At 41.0% G+C, this 18772-nt stretch overlaps 1 protein-coding gene across 1 annotated transcript; it reads right to left on the reverse strand.

The window, feature by feature from the left end:
• Positions 1–4089: 4089 nt before the first annotated feature.
• Positions 4090–14559, reverse strand: POU1F1 (POU class 1 homeobox 1). Its single transcript, XM_035115498.1, has 7 exons — positions 14418–14559; positions 9831–9896; positions 9583–9700; positions 7764–8002; positions 6632–6796; positions 6235–6295; positions 4090–4303 (listed from the first exon to the last, which is right to left on the reverse strand). Exons 1-7 carry the CDS (start codon positions 14557–14559, stop codon positions 4090–4092), a joined length of 1005 nt encoding a protein of 334 aa, XP_034971389.1.
• Positions 14560–18772: the final 4213 nt, after the last annotated feature.

Genomic DNA, 18772 nt, shown 5'->3' on the forward strand with positions numbered 1-18772 from the left:
ATGCACCTTACATGAGAGGCAGCAGCTGAGGATCCACTAGATTCCAAGTCAACCCCACTCCCATCTCTTTGCAGCATTGAGTCCAATCCAGGACTGGTGTAGCCAGCAGGTGTCCACCAGAATGAGTGACAGGGCCAAAGGGATGGTGACTTCATGGCTCCCTCGTGTTCCGCTGCTGCCCAGCTTGGGTTTGGATTGCCCTGAATGGCTGTGGCTGCAACCCTAATCCCACTTACCTGAGAGTAAGCCCTGCTGAATGAAAAGGAGAGGGTTAGGACTGGGCTGTGAAAGAGGCATAAAGAAAACTACTGGTAACCGAGATTATGAATTCATAGCTTTGATATTACTCAAAATGTAAATGTAGCCAAGAATTCTTGTGTTTTTGTAGAGAAAGTTATGCTAATGCTAATGACCAGTGAAATAGTAATTCATCTACTCTAGTGGGAAAGTTACAAGTATTACAAATGCTGCCCAACTAAAGCTGGACAATCAAACAATACTTGAAAATGTTTTGTCAATGGTGAGTGCTGAATAAAAACATTTTAGGGAGGGAATGGAATGAAGGAATGCCTCCTGAATGAGGCACTAGTTAACTGAGTTTCTCTTCATTTCAGTTTCTCTAATAATGCTAGATCTAAAGGTTTCAACTCTCTCCCTTCACATATATTGCATTATAATCTTCATGTATGAAAAGAGTTGTCATTGTTTTAGGGAAGAAGGCTGCTACTATGCATGTGTGTCAGGCAGCTGTTCCGTAGCAGAATTTTATTTCTGAACAGAGTGTTGATCACCATAAAATGGAAGCTGGAGCATCAAATTCATTCAATAGCAGCTAGAAGTGTAGCTGTACTGCAATTTTGAAAGAAAGAAAAAACACTAGATAAATAATACCAGGACAACAGAATGATAGATATCAAAACATGTATATTGCAATTCCTGTTCTTGCAAAAAATGTGTTTTATTTTAGGCTTCCACCCTGACAAATAACAAAAATGTAGAAGTATGCAATGCTGAAAGTTTTAAACTGGCTGATATACTACAGAAGAAATTACACAGCAAAATAAACATTACGCAGCTTGGCAATAATGCTGTGTTTCCCAACAATTCCTGATGCTTGTTTATCCATTGAACAGTATCCAGACAACACAACTTTTGTGTTTTAATTGACACTGAGGTGGTTCACACATCGCATTAAACTAGGGCTGAAGAACCCCAAGTCTGCCAGGCCCCAATTTGGCCTGAAAAGCAGTTTTCCTCAAACCACACCCCAACACACCTGCTTTCAGGGTGTGGAGACACGGCTGCAAAGGAACAGGTGAGCTCTTTAAAAGTGCACTCCTCACTGTTCCTGGGCAAGCAAGCCTTGCTGTCAGCACCAACCAGCTGATGGGATTGGCATTAATAGCAAGCTCCAAAACAGCTTGCTGTGAGCACACACATTCATTTGCAATGCTGGCTTGAAGTGAAATTGGTGATGCCAAGGATCAGCCATGCCTGCAATGATAGATAGATAGATAGATAGATAGATAGATAGATAGATAGATAGATAGATAGATAGATAGATAGAGTCACCTTGGGATTGACAAGTGGGAGACTCCACCCTCCTGTCAAAATGGCCTGTGGTGGATGATCAGAATCTTTCCCTTAACCTTGTCTGGACACTGTTTTCCACCACAATTATTTTAAACTATGGTTTGAAGTGACACGAACCAGGCCATTATTAAATGAGAATGGGGAGAACCACAGCCATAGCTCAGTCGATAGAGCATGAGACTCTTAATCTCAGGGTCATAGGCTCGAGACCAATCTTGGGCAAGAGATTCCTCCATTGCAGGGGGTTGGGCTGAACGAGTCTCTTCCAACTCTACAATTTTATTACTCTACCTTGTGCTCCTTGGAGAAAAATGTGGGATCTAAATGCAACAAAATAAAAAATTGTGTTTTTTGTTGATTGCCAAATGCTTGTTTGTACCTAGCCGTGTGTGTCTCCCATTCTGTGCTATGATCATTTACAAGATGTGGGTCGCAAGCCGTGTAGCTTATTAATAAAGTTCCCAGTTAGAGACCCCCTATAGTACATGGTGCTTTAGCATGATCCTTTCGTTTTTAGGATGAGGCCTTTAAACTAATACATTACTGGCTTTCCTGTATAAGCCAGGATAGAGGTAATTGCCATGTTTATTCCAATGTAGTTTAAGGAATACCTCTCATTGGGCCAACTTCCTTTTGGTAACAGCAAGCTTTTAATCCTCGCTGGACTTCACAAAGCAAAAAATCAAAATGCAAAGGTAGAGTGAAGTAGCTTTAAAGATGAATGTACAGAATGCAGATGTTAGATAATGCCTCCCTATAAGCCTTTCCCATATTAAAAGTTCTTGGCAATATTTTAAGCACCAGGCCCCTCACTGTTTGCTAAAACTGCTCATTAGACGACAACTGCTTTAAGGAGCTTTTAGGTTTAAGGATCCTGTCAACGGAGTCCTCATCAATGCCACCGATAAGCCTGCCCCAGTCAGAACTGACAGTTTTTTTCATCTCCCCCCCTCTGAAATCCCTTGATTCCTGTCATCTTTTCCTCCCCTCCTATGAAATCTCATTCTTGCAGAGGAAAAGGCTTCATGCTGTAACTTACTTAGCTAGTTCAATTAATGTCTAGGGCGCTAATGAGAGTATTTGGATTAAAGGACTATAACATATAGATGTCAGCAGAATTTCCCCATAACCTCAGGCTTTTAAATATCCCTTCCATCTCAATCTCTGTCCAAATTGATTAGGCTGGTATAAGTTAAATGGCGTTTTTCTAGTCTTTGGATCTCAATGTAAGTTTCAGAGCTTACACTTCAGGACCTAGGGAATTTCTGAAATGCAGATTAGAAGTGAGAGAACACCCCCCCACACCTGCCTATTTCAACAGACAAGGGATTATTGGAGGCACAAATTTGAAGAGTAGCAATGTGGGTGCAGCCTGCAGCCTTTGTGTTTTGACTGCATGTGTAGTTCTCCACACCTAGATGGATGAATGTCATATAGATGAGGGAGAAAGGTTGTTCAAACTCCAAGAAAGAAGATTCCACCTAAACATTAGGAAGAACTTCCTGACAGTAAGAGCTGTTTGACAGTGGAATTTGCTGCCAAGAAATGTGGTGGAGTCTCTTTCTTTGGAGGTCTTTAAGCAGAGGCTTGATGGGCATATGTCAAGAATGCTTTGATGGTGTTTCCTGCTTGGCATGGGGTTGGACTGGATGGCCCTTGTGGTCTCTTCCAACTCTATGATTCTATGAATATTAACTGGGTTGGAGTGGTTTAGGGAAACTGACTATAGGGAGGAAATTGAATCTCTCAGTTTCTTCTTCTTCAAGAAGCAATAACTTCAACTGTAACCATTCTGAGTTAAACAGTAAACCATGTACAGATCAACATACTGTATAGTATCTACACAAGCTAAGATCCTCAGCTGTTTATACTTAAAATAAATAATAAGTTACTCTGCTTTTTACTTTAAAATGGAATTGGTGCTGTTTTGTACCACGCTGATCCATAGCTAGGTACTGGTGGGTAAAATGAGATATATAATTGATTTAATATTTAGATACCTGGCAGCAGCGGTGAACAAGTAAAAGATTTTAGCCTAAAATAAAGAAAGCAAAGCACTTGGATGTGTGAGAACACCCCCTCCAAAATACAGTATGCAAATAGTGTTCCACAGTAGGCCACCCTTTAAAGGTGAATATCTAACCACCTAACTTCTGCATTCTGCACCCATAGGAGTCATCATCACCCTCCTACATTATAGATAGTGGTATTAAAATAGGCCAAGCAGTTTTCATTCCTGCTTTGCCTATTTTCCACATGTTTGACATTACTAAAATGCACAAGGTGCTGCTGCACTAGGCTGTATTAACCGCACAGTATTTAAATGAAGCATCCCTAAAATTATTATACCATTAAGCGTGACAAACTTGTAAAAGTGGTAAGCACTACATGCCCTGCATTTAGGCCCATTTCTTTTCCCTTTTTTTTGCGGGGGGGGGGGGGGAGTCCAGTTTTCAAAGTGTTGCTGTCTAAAAACCCGCTTCACGCCAATAAATCCTAGTGGCACTCTTGGTGGTCCTTAATAATGGAATTAAAGGTGTTCTGGTGCAAACTGGTCTTCACTCTCTTCTCTCGTTGCCTTCTGTTGCAGAACCAGACCCTCACCACTTCTTTCTCCAGATTGAGCCCCTCAGCCATCCTCATGATCTCCTGAGATGAAGGCTTGCTTTGTTCTGCAAAATGGCTCTCGAGAGCTTCTTTGGCTGCAATGCTAGAAAGGAGAACCATAACAATCCGATCATATCCTTGGTATCTCAGGCTGCATGGAAACTATGCAAGGCCAGTTCATGCAAGGCGTTTCACATACATGGCAGGGGAAAAAAGTATGACATCCACATATCATTTGTTGCCTGGGTTGTGCGATACAAATAGGAAGCATCATCCATATTCATCCCTGTGCTTTCAATACTAGCGGAGAAAAAGAGGGCAGCCCCAAATTCAAGAGAGAAAAGAGAAAAGCAAGGCTCAAATTGGTGCTTTAAAAAGGGATGGGACATTGCCAAATGTGTTTTAGTGAAAACACTTGAGCAAAAAAAGGTAATCTGTATCAGTTAACACAAAATTATGTGTTTTACCAAATCACTTTTAAAATTGGCTTTAATTTGCGGTTCTAATCTGAGAGCATAACGTTTAAAAACAAGTTGGAAACCTTATTATGATATTGCCTCATTCTTTGGGGAAACTACAAATGAATGTTGAAATTGCCTCCAAGCTGCTTGTTGTGCTTTTCAGCCCAAACTGAAATATTGTGAAAATATTCAGATATGTGGTACAGTACAGTACAGAAAATTTCTTCCAAAGCCATGTGGGATAACAAAAAACAATTCCCTCCGTAGCGGAACAATTTTTCATTTTGACCACAAGGGGGAAGCATTATACTTTATGTTTGACATGAAAGGGGCTGTCCGAAGCAGTTAGGTTTCTGATGTAAAACAGCTGGGATGGTATGTTCCCTTTTCAGGGTTTCTTTTAGAGAAGTTGGTGTACTTTGCAATGTATTTGTGTTGTTGAGGTTAAACAAACCAGGAATGGGTGGCTGGGTGTATCAGCATCGGCAGTGTGATGGAGTAAAACAAAACATTGTGGTTTTATTGATTCAAAATCGTAGAAGATTGAATTAGCATGGGTCTTTTAAAGAGACCATGAACTCAACCATAAGTATATAAAGGAGCAAAGTGTGATGTTTTGGACCTTGCCCCCCAACAAATACAAGGACCATATATGTAATTAACAAGGCAATCCTATACATGTGTATTTGGAAGTGGTGCAATGGGTCAGGGCATCTGGCTATTAAGCAGAAGGTTGGTGGTTCGAGCCCACCCAGGGAAGGCTGTGGGCAGGATTCCTGCATTGCAGGGGGTTGGACTAGATTAGATGACCCTCAGGGTCCTTCATTCATTATATTTCTATGCCACATTTCACTTACGTGAGTCACAAAGTGGATTACAACAATAAACAACATAACAGACCGTCACAACATAACAGACCATCACAATTACAACATAAATCACTTAGAATAATTAACAAATCGCCAGTAAAACAATTACAAATCATCAGCAAAGCAACCATCTTCTATAAAACACTTCTTAACAAAACAACTAAAGGAAAATAAGCTAAGCAGCCTAATTCTACATGCCACCGGCCGGGACTTTCCAACTCTACAATTCTATGATTCTAGGGACTTGGCCTCAGACAAGTGCTTTATAGCATGGAAGGGCTACTCTTTGTGCCTAAGGGCTGTGTTGTGTTAGTGGGCCGGGACAAATGCAATAGTGGGCCAATGGGGAAGACTCTTACCTTTCCACAGGAAGCTACATTCTACCCACACAAGAGTCAGAGGTTTACACACACACACACACCTCACTCCACCATCCATCCAGATGAGTAAGATGGGCAAAAGCACTCATGGTTGTCATAGAGCAGGGCCATTGGGGGCTTATTCCAGGGGATGTGTGGGGAAAGTCTTGAGGGATCGCTAGAAAGACCAGGTAGGCTGCATTTTGCCCCTGGACTCGAGGTCCCTAACCCCTGGTATGTAGGATGGGCCCTTAGGAGACTATTCCTACAGGTGGGAATACTCAAGTGCTGGCTGACTGCGTTTCCCAAAGCTGAAAAGCCCAGTTCAGCATCCAACCGCGTTACCTTATGGTTGTTCTGCGTTTCCTTTTCCGCTCATTCACTCCAACTTTTTCATTGTATAAAGCTGCAGAACAGAACATTGTGAGACAAAGTGACTTCCAATGAAAACATGCACAGTATCAAAAGCTGTTGTGACCTGTAATTCCTGTGAACTAAACACTCACATTTCAGTGATTTCAAAATAGGACCCACACCTAAGACCCAGGGGGTGCTTTGTAATCTGGTTCATTGGCACCTGGGTCAGAGCTAGTAGGAACAATCCTGCTTCCTCCCTTGACTAATTGTGCTAAAGGGGTTGCTGGAGCAGGCCTGTGCTTTCTGAAATTTGTTGCACATCAGTTTCAATGCACACAAGCAAGGAAATCTCCTCTAAGAAGAGCCATGGAATTTTGGGTTATACCTCCTACTTGTTCTGCTTCCTCCAGCCACTTGGTTAGGATGGATTTTAGTTTGCAAGCATTCTTGAAGCTCAGTTGCAGGTTTTCAAACCGGCAAATAGTTGTTTGGCTGAACTCGGAGCCATGCACGGCAGCCAAAGCCTCTCCAACATTAGTTTGGGTATAACCTGCCAAAAGAAAACAATCCCACAAGCTAAGGGAAAGATGCTGGCATAGGAACACTTTATCTATCTGTTTATCAATCTACACACACACACACACACACACAAACACACACACAAACACACACACACACCCTCTATATATATACATACACTGATGGTTTTGAAGCTCTTCTAGAGTTTTTCTTTCATCTAATAAAACAAATCTGATTTTGATTTCACACCAATCAGACACAGAAAAGGTTTTCCAATGGGGAAGCCATTAATCTGCGACTGCAAAAATAACAAAGAATCCTGTGTCACCTTGAAGACTGCATGTGCTAATTAGCTACCAATGCCAGGCTGTCCAAATTATCAACTTTGCATGAATGGCCACTGGTAGTGCCGTAATTAGCAACCCCTGTACTTTTCTGCGTATCTTTTTCTTCTGACCTCAGTGAGATCGGTAGAGAGGATGATTCTGCATCTATGGATAACACTTAATGCATCTACAGTCAATTTATGCACCACATGCCACACAAGTTATGCCAAAGTAAATATCTTTGTTTTTAAGCTGTCACAAGACTGCCTGTTGCTTGTACAAAATATAATGTTTTAATTTTAACACAGAAGCAGACAAACTAAAAAGGGAGTCTGGGACTTATCCTTGGACTACACAAGGCTTGTGCTATACATTTCCTACTACTCAGAAAAGACATTCCCATTTAGATTTCCTGCATATGATCATTTATATCAGTGCACAATTTTTGAAGAATGTGGAAGGCTTGAAAAGCTCCACTATGCGGTAAAAACCCAGTTCATTCACAATAGTACTTAGACATGGCCCTTTTACACTGCCCTTTCTACTCTGCTACTGAAAGTTGACCATTTTATCATTATCAGTATGCCACAATCCATGCATTTGTCGCTTTAGCATAAGCAAAATATTTTTAAAAAATATCTCCTAACATCCTTAGTTAAACGAGTCACATACCCAGCTTAATTCTTCTCAGCTTGAACTCGTTGGCAAACTTTTCTAGCTCCCTGATTTCAGGAGAATCCATGTCTATTGGTTCTTCGATTGACTTGTTCTTCTTGCGGAATTCCTGCTTAAAATCAGTGACCGAGTCATCTCCAAGGATGGAGGGGTGCATGGAAGGAAAGCTGTGGCCCAGAGCACATGAACTGGCGCTCAGCGCATGGTCAGGAAATTTATAAAGGCAAGGGGTGAGGCTACCTGTTGGAGAATGAAAACAAATGCTATAATTTTCTAGATCACATCATTTAGCAGCAGTGCAATCCTAGGCAGACTTTTACTCAAAAGTAAGCCTCACCAAGATCAATGGGACTCTCTCACAGGTAAGTGGCATGGGACTGAAGTCTTAATAGCTTATTATCATTTCATATTACCCTGCTCCTATGTCCACTGGTCTTATTGGTTGTTCTGTAAACTGCTCTATGACCATCTGTGGTGAAAAGTGGTCTATAAATATTGGAAATGAATAAACAAATACACTGTGCTGGCTTCCCAATATGCTTCCAAGCCCATTAGGTAAAGGTACCCCTGACCGTTAGGTCCAGTCGTAGACGACTTTGGGGTTGCGCTCTCATCTCACTCTACAGGCTGAGGGAGCCGGCGTTTGTCCGCAGACAGTTTTTCCGGGTCATGTGGCCAGCATGACTAAGCCGCTTCTGGCGAACCAGAGCAGTGCACGGAAACGCTGTTTACCTTCTCGCTGGAGCGGTCCTATTTATCTACTTGCACTTTGATGTGCTTTCAAACTGCTAGGTTGGCAGGAGCAGGGACTGAGCAACGGGAACCAAAAATAGATTTGGTTAGTGAATAGACAAGACGGGGCCTTTTCTGGGGCAGCTCCTGAGTTTGCAGAATTCCCTCCCGATGAAGATGACTAGCCCCAACCACAAGGTCCCTTTTCATGGCTTTTCATCGTTTTTAAATGGCTGTACTTGAGGGACGATTCCAACAGATTCCACACAAAAAATGCTTATGTCCCTGTGGAGATGGCAGTATCGAATCAGTGGCACATGCCCTTCTGGCTTGCACTCTTTATAAAGACTTGAGGAATGAGATTATCACGCCAGTGTGGTGTAGTGGTTAAGAGTGGTAGACTCATAATCTGGGGAGCCAGGTTCGCGTCTCCGCTCCTCCACATGCAGCTGCTGGGTGACCTTTGGCTAGTCACACTTCTCTGAAGTCTCTCAGCCCCACCCACCTCACAGGGTGTCTGTTGTGGGGGAGGAGGGGAAAGGAGATTGTTAGCCGCTTTGAGACTCCTTCGGGTAGTGATAAAGCGGGATATCAAATCCAAACTCTTCTTCTTTTATTGTCCATTCTGGGTCGCCCAACCACTGCTACAGTATCCTTTCACTTGACAGATCAAGATGAGCAGGTGACAGCAAAGGTTGCAAGCTTATTAGCTGGGGCAATCAGAATAAGATCCACTATTTGATTATTGATTATAAACCCTAAGATGTATTTTATTTAATTGACTTTTTATTTCTATTCTTTGTATATCTTATTGTTGTTTTATTGCCATGGCCAATGGCTGACACAGATAAAGATTCATTCATTCATTCCCGATAATGACAACTAGCTTCAACCACAAGGTCCCTTTTCGTCATCCTTATTCTGTATGGCTTTTCATTGTTTTTAAATGGCAATTAAGATTTAAACCCTGCTCCTTTTGATTTTGAACTACTGCTGTTACAGGAATGCCTCTCAGGCACTGAAGCCTTTTATGTAACAAGGTTAATCAGTTAGGGAAAACAAAACGAAATGAAACAGGACAGACTTGCCTTGCAATGTGCCAACACCATTCACAATGTTGGGATGGGGCATAGTGCAGGTCTGCAAAATGCGGCTTTGAGAGAGGCTGGCTGCCAGCATATCTGGACCCGCAGGCTTGATACCTGGGTAAAAAAGGGGGGGAGGAAGTTGAGAGTGGAGTAATACCATTTCAGTTGAGACAAACTGAATTAGTTACAGATGCATTCCCCACCCCCCTTATGGGCCCACTGGTTTTAAGAGAACATTTCTTACCTGCCATCACTCCGTAGGCAGCTTGCTGGTTTCCATAATGGCAGGAAGGGATGGAATAATGCAGACCTGATATAACATTTCCCAGTGTCGGCATGGAGAGGTATATGGAGGAAGATTTAGGGGTTGGGGTTAACAAAACAGATGAGACCGGTAAGCACATGTATAAGGACCCGAAGAGCATCCTTTCAACCCTACCAAAGTACACTATGTCATTGAAATTCTACTCAATATTGACCCAGAATAGATTCCAATGTATAGTTAGCAGAGTAAAAACTTAAACACATTGCAGGATTCCCCCCCCCCAAATAGACCAGAGGCAATTAATATTTCATCCAGCCGAGCTTTACTGACAGCAAATGAGCATAATGGTCACAAATCCAATACATTCAGGATTGGCACTGTCCATAAGAAATCCAGCTGCAGCGGACTTAACTTAAACTTACAATAACTTAGAATATGTCTAAAACCTTAACACTAAGCATGCTATGATACAGAACACTACACCAGAAGGAAAAGAAAAGAAAGAAAGAAAAAGAGAAACCCAGGCTCCTTCTGGCCCTACTTTTATAGTCCTCATGACCTTGACTGAAAAGATAAGAGAACCAGTTTAAGCCAGCTGTACTCAGCTTCTCTGAAGGAATAACCCCAAACATCAGGAAGTTCCTGCTTGTTTCTTTCACACAGAGAAGCTTCCAGAACCCTCTGGAATTAATTAGAATAGGAAAGATCTCTACACAACAGATCAATATTTTCTGCACCAAGAAATGCAAACTAACATACTCTATACCCTTAACAACTTGGGACCAGTGTACTAGGATTGCCTTGCCCCACATGCGCCCATTTGACCTCTTCAGTTGCAGAATTAGCACCACTATGGGTGTCACACAAGACCCGTTTAGTGTGGCAGCATCTACACTTTGGAACTCCCTGCCTGTTGAGAGATGAAGCAGGTGCCTTCACTGTCCTATGTTTGTTGCCTGCTAAAAAAAATCCTGTTTAGATAAGCCTACCCAGAAACTATGAAAGTGGAGGTAATTTTAATCAGCTTTAGTGTTTTACCTTCTATCTATATGCTTTAAAGTATGGTTGTAATTTTTTTCCTTTACAATCATACCTCAGGTTAAGTACGCTTCAGGTTGAGTACTTTCAGGTTAAGTACTCCGGGGACTGAAGAATCCACTTTCCATTAGCTTCAATGGGAAAGTTCACTTCAGGTTAAGTACGTTTCAGGTTAAGTACGGACTTCCGGAACCAATTAAGTACTTAACCTGAGATACCACTGTATTTTATTGTTTTATCTTTTTGTAAACTGCGTTGAGCATTGTTCTTTTTTTCTTTCTTTTTTTTGACAATCAAGTTGTGTTATGAAATAAACAAACAGGCAAAAAAATAATATATTATATTCACATTTTGGCTCTGTCTTGAGTCTATTCTCTACATTTTGGAGAGCGTCTTAAGAAAGCAACTGCATGCACCCAGCTTTCAATGCAGCTCAGATTTACCACGCAGGACAAAGTTGTTGAAAGCAGGTGGAGCAGAAGTCCGGTAAATGTAGGCCATTGTGTGCTAGTTATATCGTTTGCTGGAAACGCTTGACACATATAATATAAATTATGCTTATGAAACGTTATTTTATTATGTAAATTTTACAAAATAAAACTTTTTTTAAAAAAAATCGCCAAGTCTGATGTGGGCAGATGATAAAGGAATCAAAGGAACATTTGACTACTTTTTGAACTATGAATGGCTTCTGCGTTAGTCAAATATACCCATTGTTCTTTGGTTTGATTCCATTTTACACAGAAGGAACTCCCCTGCCTGCAAATCAGTACATCCAGTTTTACTTCAAAACAGAACTGTTTGTTAAAGATCACATGTGCAAGTTTCAATATAGTTCTGTACTAATCACAGGTCAATCCTTATCTGGCAGGCTTATCAAAAGTCCACAATATGAACTATTCACAATTTGTTTTTTTTTAAAAAAGCATACACATATATGTGTCTATGTGTGTGGGGTGGGGCGTTATCCACTGCAAATAAATCACTGTGTGCCAAGCCATTTTTGATTTTCATTCTTTCAGCCACGGTTCTTGTTTTAAGGCATTGAAATAGAAATGAATTATATTCCTGGAAGGATTCTATTTCACATTAAATTAAAACGGCAGCGCAGCGTTCTGCTTCTTTCTTCATTTCTTTTGAATCCACAAATTGGTTTTCTCCCATGTAACAGGGAAAAAAAAGTTTTAACTTAATGATCTTTGAAATCGTTGGATACAGCATAATATACTTTCGGGGTCATCTGCTTTAATACACATCTTGATGCTTCTCTGAAATTAAAAACGGAGAGGCTCTTGAAGTCACAGAAAACCCAAGGAACTGAAAAGAGCCTGGCTTAAATTGCCTGCAGGGGAGAGGAGAGAGTAGCAGTTTCTGAGCACAATGACTTTCATGCATCACTGATATAACTCATTTGGGAGAAACCAGATGCGGAGTGATGAAGCAACTCTACACAAAAGCCTCTGTCAATGGGACATGGATCTCTACCTTAAAAATCATATTTAATTAATTGTATTTATTTGTTGACTTCATATCTCCCTGCCTTCCCAAGGAGCAGCTATCATTCTAAACCAACACCAGGCATCTCTGCCTACTTCTGAGTGGTCTGTCCTATTGTTGTTGATGTGGCATGACCAGTCACTGGGACCATAGTGCAGCATTTAGTTGTGAGTCCACAACTACCAGAAAAAAATTATTTGGAGGGGGGGGGGTGCCAGGGTTAGTGGGGAGACATTGGTGAAGTTGAGGTTGACCAGGTAGAACTTTGCCAAGGTAGCCCTCAAACCTAATTCTGGTGCTTTTTGAGACAATTATTATTTTGAAAATTTATTCTAAAACTGTGAACTCTCTGGCAAGTTATATAAAACCTTGCAAGTGTTTGAAAGTATGACTTGAGACAAATGCAGATGCGGCAGAAAGTCCAGAACCCACGGCCCACTTTTCCACTTGAGACTGACCTTGGATAGGGCTGTTTCCAATCCCAATTCAAAGTGCTGAATACTGCCTTTAAAGATTCAGGACCAAGGTCTTTTAAGGATCATCATGCGATCATACCCAATTTCTGAGATCTTTGAGGCCCTTTCCAGCTGGGTTCAGTCATGCTGGTGGTAGGAAAATGGGACAGAATTTCTATGCTTGCAGCCCTGACTATGGAATTCCCTCTAGGAGGCTTGTTGGCTCCTTCCTTATCAAACTTATATTGGTTGGTGAAAACTCTTTTTGCTGTACCTTCAATATACAGTAGATTAATTCTCATTCCCTGTGCCCCTCCCTGGGTTTTTGGTAGCAGCTTTTTTCTGATTCTATTTTCTCTTCTGCTTAAACACACACACTGGATTTTGAAAAAAATGGGCATACAAATGATTTTTATTTAAGGTTGAAATGTCATTTCACGCCACTTGGAATAAATTGATGCTTTTGATCAACTCTAAGGGCCCTTCCAAGCATCGTTTTTATTGTGCTTTCATGATTATTTGGTATCAAGGAGGTTATACATACAATCCCCTTTCAATACTGTTTGTGTTTGCAAAGGTTTTGGAGGCAGACAAACTCTTCTGTTTCCAAACAGTGCATGTTACTGCTAAAATCCTTTAACTTTTCATACCACAAACATTCAAAGTTATTTTTTTGTTTTTCACTCCCAGATAGCTTTTATAGCACTCTAGTTCAAGATGTGCAGCTCCAGATGACAATAATGCAATAACACTGGGGAATCATTGAAGAACAACTAACAAAGCAGAAGGATGTGTGGATGCTCCAATATAAACCACCACAAATTCAGTATAAATGAGTCAATTACATGTTGCAGAATATACCACCACCTAGAGCAGCAGCAACAACAAAAATAAAATGTCATATGGAAGAGTCCAAATGAAATGAAAATTAATTGTTAATAATGCCATACTTAGACATGCAACTGAAAACAGGATTTATTAGCTTGGTTAAAATTTGCACCACCTTAGATTTTTAGTGCTGGCATATGTGCAAACAGGTTGGTTTTATTTTCCACTTCATAAAATGCATCTTCCCATTCTTTGGTATGAGTTTTTGAGAGGTAGAAAATAAGACATTTAGATTGTAAATGGTTTTTAGGAATTGTGATACGCTTTCACCATTTTAGATTTATGTTTTGTCTTGTTTTTAAATGGTTTTAAATTTTGTACATTGTGTGAATTGATTTTATTCACACGTTTGTACACCACCCTGGAATCTTCTGATGAAACATTTAAGAAACACTTTAAAGAAATACGACATCAGATAAGTAAATAAGACACCAGCTTTTTGATGATGCATTATGAGGATCCATATTCTCCATTGTGAAGATTTTACTGGAAAGCTAATGTGGCAATTAAAAAAACTACACCATACACAATTAAACCTGGCATGCTGGTAGTTTTAGTTTGAATCATTTGCTCAGAGAACCTAATCTCTTAAAAAAAAGTTTTCCCTTCAAGGGCTTGCGTAGCATATGAAAGATGCCAAGGCATGGCACATTGAGAAGAGCAACACTGATAGAATAAAAAAAAGTACCTGTTGATACCACATTGGTGGCATGATTGGAGACGGGTAAGCACTCTGCAGCACTGTGATGCATTATCAGAGGCAGAGAGGGTGACGAGTCTGAATTCAAAGGGATGAAGGTGTCAGCTGAAGGAAAGGCTTGACAACTCATTCCCACAAGCAAACAGAAAAGGAAGAATGAAGAGATGCCTTGCCTTGCTTTCCTCCCAAGTCTACCCTATGCAGTTCCCAGCAGTTCGGATTCGATTGCTACCACTTTCCCTTGCATATATACATAACATGGGTTATGGTGCACAGGGAAGTCGTGTGCAGGTATTTATACTGTCAGGAAATCCCTTTATCCATTTTAATGTGCTTTGCCTGGCCAAGTTGCCTGATCACTTAGGAACCTCCTTCCTCCCCACCCAAATGCAACAGACACCCAATTAATGAGGGGAAACCAGAGACCCAATTTTTGCAGGTTCTTTTAAAGCAGGCTTTTGTGAAGGAACAATATTAGATAAGGCTGCAGGTCTTTTACCCCAATTTCTGCTCATATAATAGTTGCGGAAACCTCCTCAGTGTTATCCAACCGTATGAACACCTGCCCCAAAAGCCGAAAAACAAACACTCAAATCACACAGAGATCCCCACCGCACGAAGCAAAAGGTTGAAAAACCAAAATCTTACCCCCAAAAAACCCCAAATCCAAAAGTTATAAATGTACATTAAAACCAAAAACTATATAAATGAGATTTGGTTCTTAATTTTTGGATGATATGAAGAGATCCATAAATAGATGTTATTCCATGAAGAATGTTTCGAATGTCCTACTCTGAATAGGAAGTACTGTTCATTGAGACTGGACAGACTTGGAAAATACATGAAACGTGTTGTTTTAAGGCCCTCTGGGAATCATAATATCAACAGTTCTCTGGAACAAAGATAGATATTTAAAGTTGCATTTATAACTTTTTGCTTTTAAATGTTGCTGTTTTAAAAAGTTTCAGAGACTCACATCAAAAATGCATTGTAATAAACAGAGCTTCTGATAAGACCAAATGCAAGATATAAGATCAGGTAAACATTCACCCTACTTTGAAGTCATGAATACATTTAAGGCATATGTATCATCCTAAAAACAGTCTTTCCACAAGCAGAAAAGCTTGCATGCTACTTGAGTTTTTGAGCTAACCATTTCTGCTGTATCCTGTACTGAATTCAAAGCAACACTTAAAAAGTGTCATTCATATAGACTGATAACTCATAGATAGGTAAAGGTAAAGGGACCCCTGACCATTAGGTCCAGTCGTGACCGACTCTGGGGTTGCGCGCTCATCTCGCATTATTGGCCGAGTGAGCCGGCGTATAGCTTCCAGGTCATGTGGCCAGCATGACAAAGCCGCTTCTGGCAAACCAGAGCAGCACATGGAAACGCCGTTTACCTTCCCGCTGTAGCGGTTCCTATTTATCGACTTGCATTTTAACGTGCTTTCGAACTGCTAGGTTGGCAGGAACTGCTAGGTTGGCAGGAACTCATAGATATTGTCACTGCAATTACCGGTATACAGTTCTGGTTCCACATTTGATGGGTCCCTCCTAATTTTTTCCTAAGAGAATTATATGCATTTCACATGACTACTGCAGTGCTGCAGTGCTTCTCTTCTCTGATCTAGAGCAAGGCAGTCACAATTGAATTTAATGAGTTGAGTTAGTAATGAGAGCATACTGAAATTTATTTGCATTGAATCCTATGGGGCCTGTATAATAAAGTTTCCTTCTACAATGTATGAAATTTCCCAGTAAAACTGAATGGAACTACTCATAATATTCATTTCCTAGCATGTTGCATGGATAAAAAATACCGTTAATATGAAAGAATTGCATCAGTCTGGTTATATGAATATGGTCAAAGCTAGGGTTGCAAATGGGGCATATGGGTGGAAGGAAGGGAGATTATTATTACTGTGGGAGCCCAGAGCTACGAAGAGGATAACTCAAGGCGGCTGTCATGTGGTCAAGGATCACACCCCACTGAGGAGAAGATTGAATGCAAATAGTGTTCTGTTGGTTGTTGTTGTTGTTTAGTCATTTAGTCATGTCCAACTCTTCATGGACCAGAGCACACCAGGCACTCCTGTCTTCCACTGCCTCTTGCAGTTTGGTCAAACTCATTTTAGTAGCTTCAAGAACACTGTCCAACCATCTCGTCCTATGTTGTCCCCTTCTCCTTGTGCTCTCAATCTTTCCCAACATCAGGGTCTTTTCCAGGGAGTCTTTTCTCATGAGGTGGCCAAAGTATTGGAGCCTCAGCTTCAGGATCTGTCCTTCCAGTGAGCACTTAGGGCTGATTCCTGAAGAATGGATAGGTTGGATCTTCTTGCCATGGGACTCTCAAGAGTCTCTTCCAGCACCATAATTCAAAAGCATCAATTCTTCGACGATCAGCCTTCTTTATGGTCCAGCTCTCACTTCCATACATCACTACTAGGGAAACCATAGCTTTAACTATATAGGCCTTTGTCGGCAAGGTGATGTCTTTGCTTTTTAAGATGCTGTCTAGGTTTGTCATCGCTTTTCTCCCAAGAAGCAGGCGTCTTCTAATTTCGTGACTGCTGTCACCATCTGCAGTGATCATGGAACCCAAGAAAGTAAAATCTCTCACTGCCTCCATTTCTTTCCCTTCTATTTACCAGGTTGTGATGGGACCAGAGGCCATGATATTAGTTTTTTTTTTATGTTGAGCTTCAGACCATATTTTGTGCTCTCTTCTTTCACCCTCATTAAGAGGTTCTTTAATTCCTCCTCACTTTCTGCCATAAAAATTGTGTCATCTGCATATCTGAGGTTATTGATATTTCTTCCGGCAATCTTAATTCCGGCTTGGGATTCATCTAGTCCATCCGTTCACATGATGAATTCTGCATATAAGTGAAATATGCAGGGAGACAATATACAGTCCTTGGCAAAGCAATAGCAAAGCAGTTATCACGATGAACCACCTGAATCCTTGCAAATCAGAAAGCCTGTGTTAAGACTCCCTAGTTTGTTATACCTATTAAGAAAGCCATAATTAACCGTTTGCATGACTGGGCAAATGGAACGATTCCTTTGACAGTCTGTATCATAGATGGACACATACAGTGTAGCAAAGACACCTGATAAAGAGAAAGGATTAAGAGATTTCTGTGGAAGACACTTTCCCATGCACTGATCACTTTTTAAAATATATAGAAGGTGCATTAGCTCCTGTTGCCAAGCTCTGGTTCATCGGGTTTGGACTAAGACCAGGCATAATTGCATTATGGCTGACAATAGTCTTAAAGCCCAACCGATGGGGGAAATGGGCCTACTTGATAAAGGATAAAAAATTAAGATAATTTGTTTTCCCGGGGCACCTGTCCTCACACTAGATTGTTGAAAAACAACCTCTGCATGTGTATCACAGATTGCTTATGTGATTTGGTATAGGGTGCTCCCACGGTTCTCAATGCACAGCTAAAATGAGGGGGGTGTCAGTAAGGGAAAGAAATATTAGTTCCCCTGAATTCTGTGTATTTGGACACAGTGCATACCCCCCCCCCCAAGTTTTTGAGCACGAAATGTTTTTAATCAGTAAAATATAAAAGACTCTAACAGTGTTTTTCATATTTGAATTTGTATGAACCATCATTCCCCACTTCCAAACTTATTTGATCTTACATACTCCTTAGAATATGTTTAGCATGCTTAAATCTAGTGTCTGCCACAACATTGCTTGGTGGCAATGTTGCTGAGTATGAAAAAAGGGGTGCTTGCTTTGTCTTGTTGACAAGTCAAGATGATGGTCTTCAACCTGAGGTCACCAACTTGGTGCCCTTGGTTACCATGAAGTGTTTGACTTCCCATGGTGCTCACAAACCCTGAGCTGCCTCACCATCAGTGGGTGAAGGTGGTATATAGAGCCAAAGGAGGAAGTTAGAAAAGCCACACTCTCTTGCACTTCCTGTTTCAATTCCATTTCCTTGTAAAGCTCTGATCAGCACCTGAACAAAGCAATTGAAAAGGTAGGAGGGAAAACCCCAGCATATCATAGGTCAGGCATAGGCAAACCTCAGCTCTCCAGATGTTTGGGGACTACAACTCCCATCATCCCTGACCACTGGTCCTGTTAGCTAGGGATGATGGGAGTTGTTGTCCCAAAACATCTGGAGGGCCGAGTTTGCCTATGCCTGTCATCATAGGTCATCACTTGGCCCCCAGTTATGTTCTCTGATTTGTTGGTGATTTTGTTGTCATTGTATGGAAAATTCATGAAGATCCATGTATTAATTTTACTGTGCAACCTACCAATGTAAGCTTCCATTTGATTTGAGGGGTGGAGGGGACCCCACCTAAAATCATAA

Source organism: Zootoca vivipara, chromosome 4 (genome assembly GCF_963506605.1).
Source record: "Zootoca vivipara chromosome 4, rZooViv1.1, whole genome shotgun sequence".
Classification (NCBI taxonomy): Eukaryota; Metazoa; Chordata; class Lepidosauria; order Squamata; family Lacertidae; genus Zootoca; species Zootoca vivipara.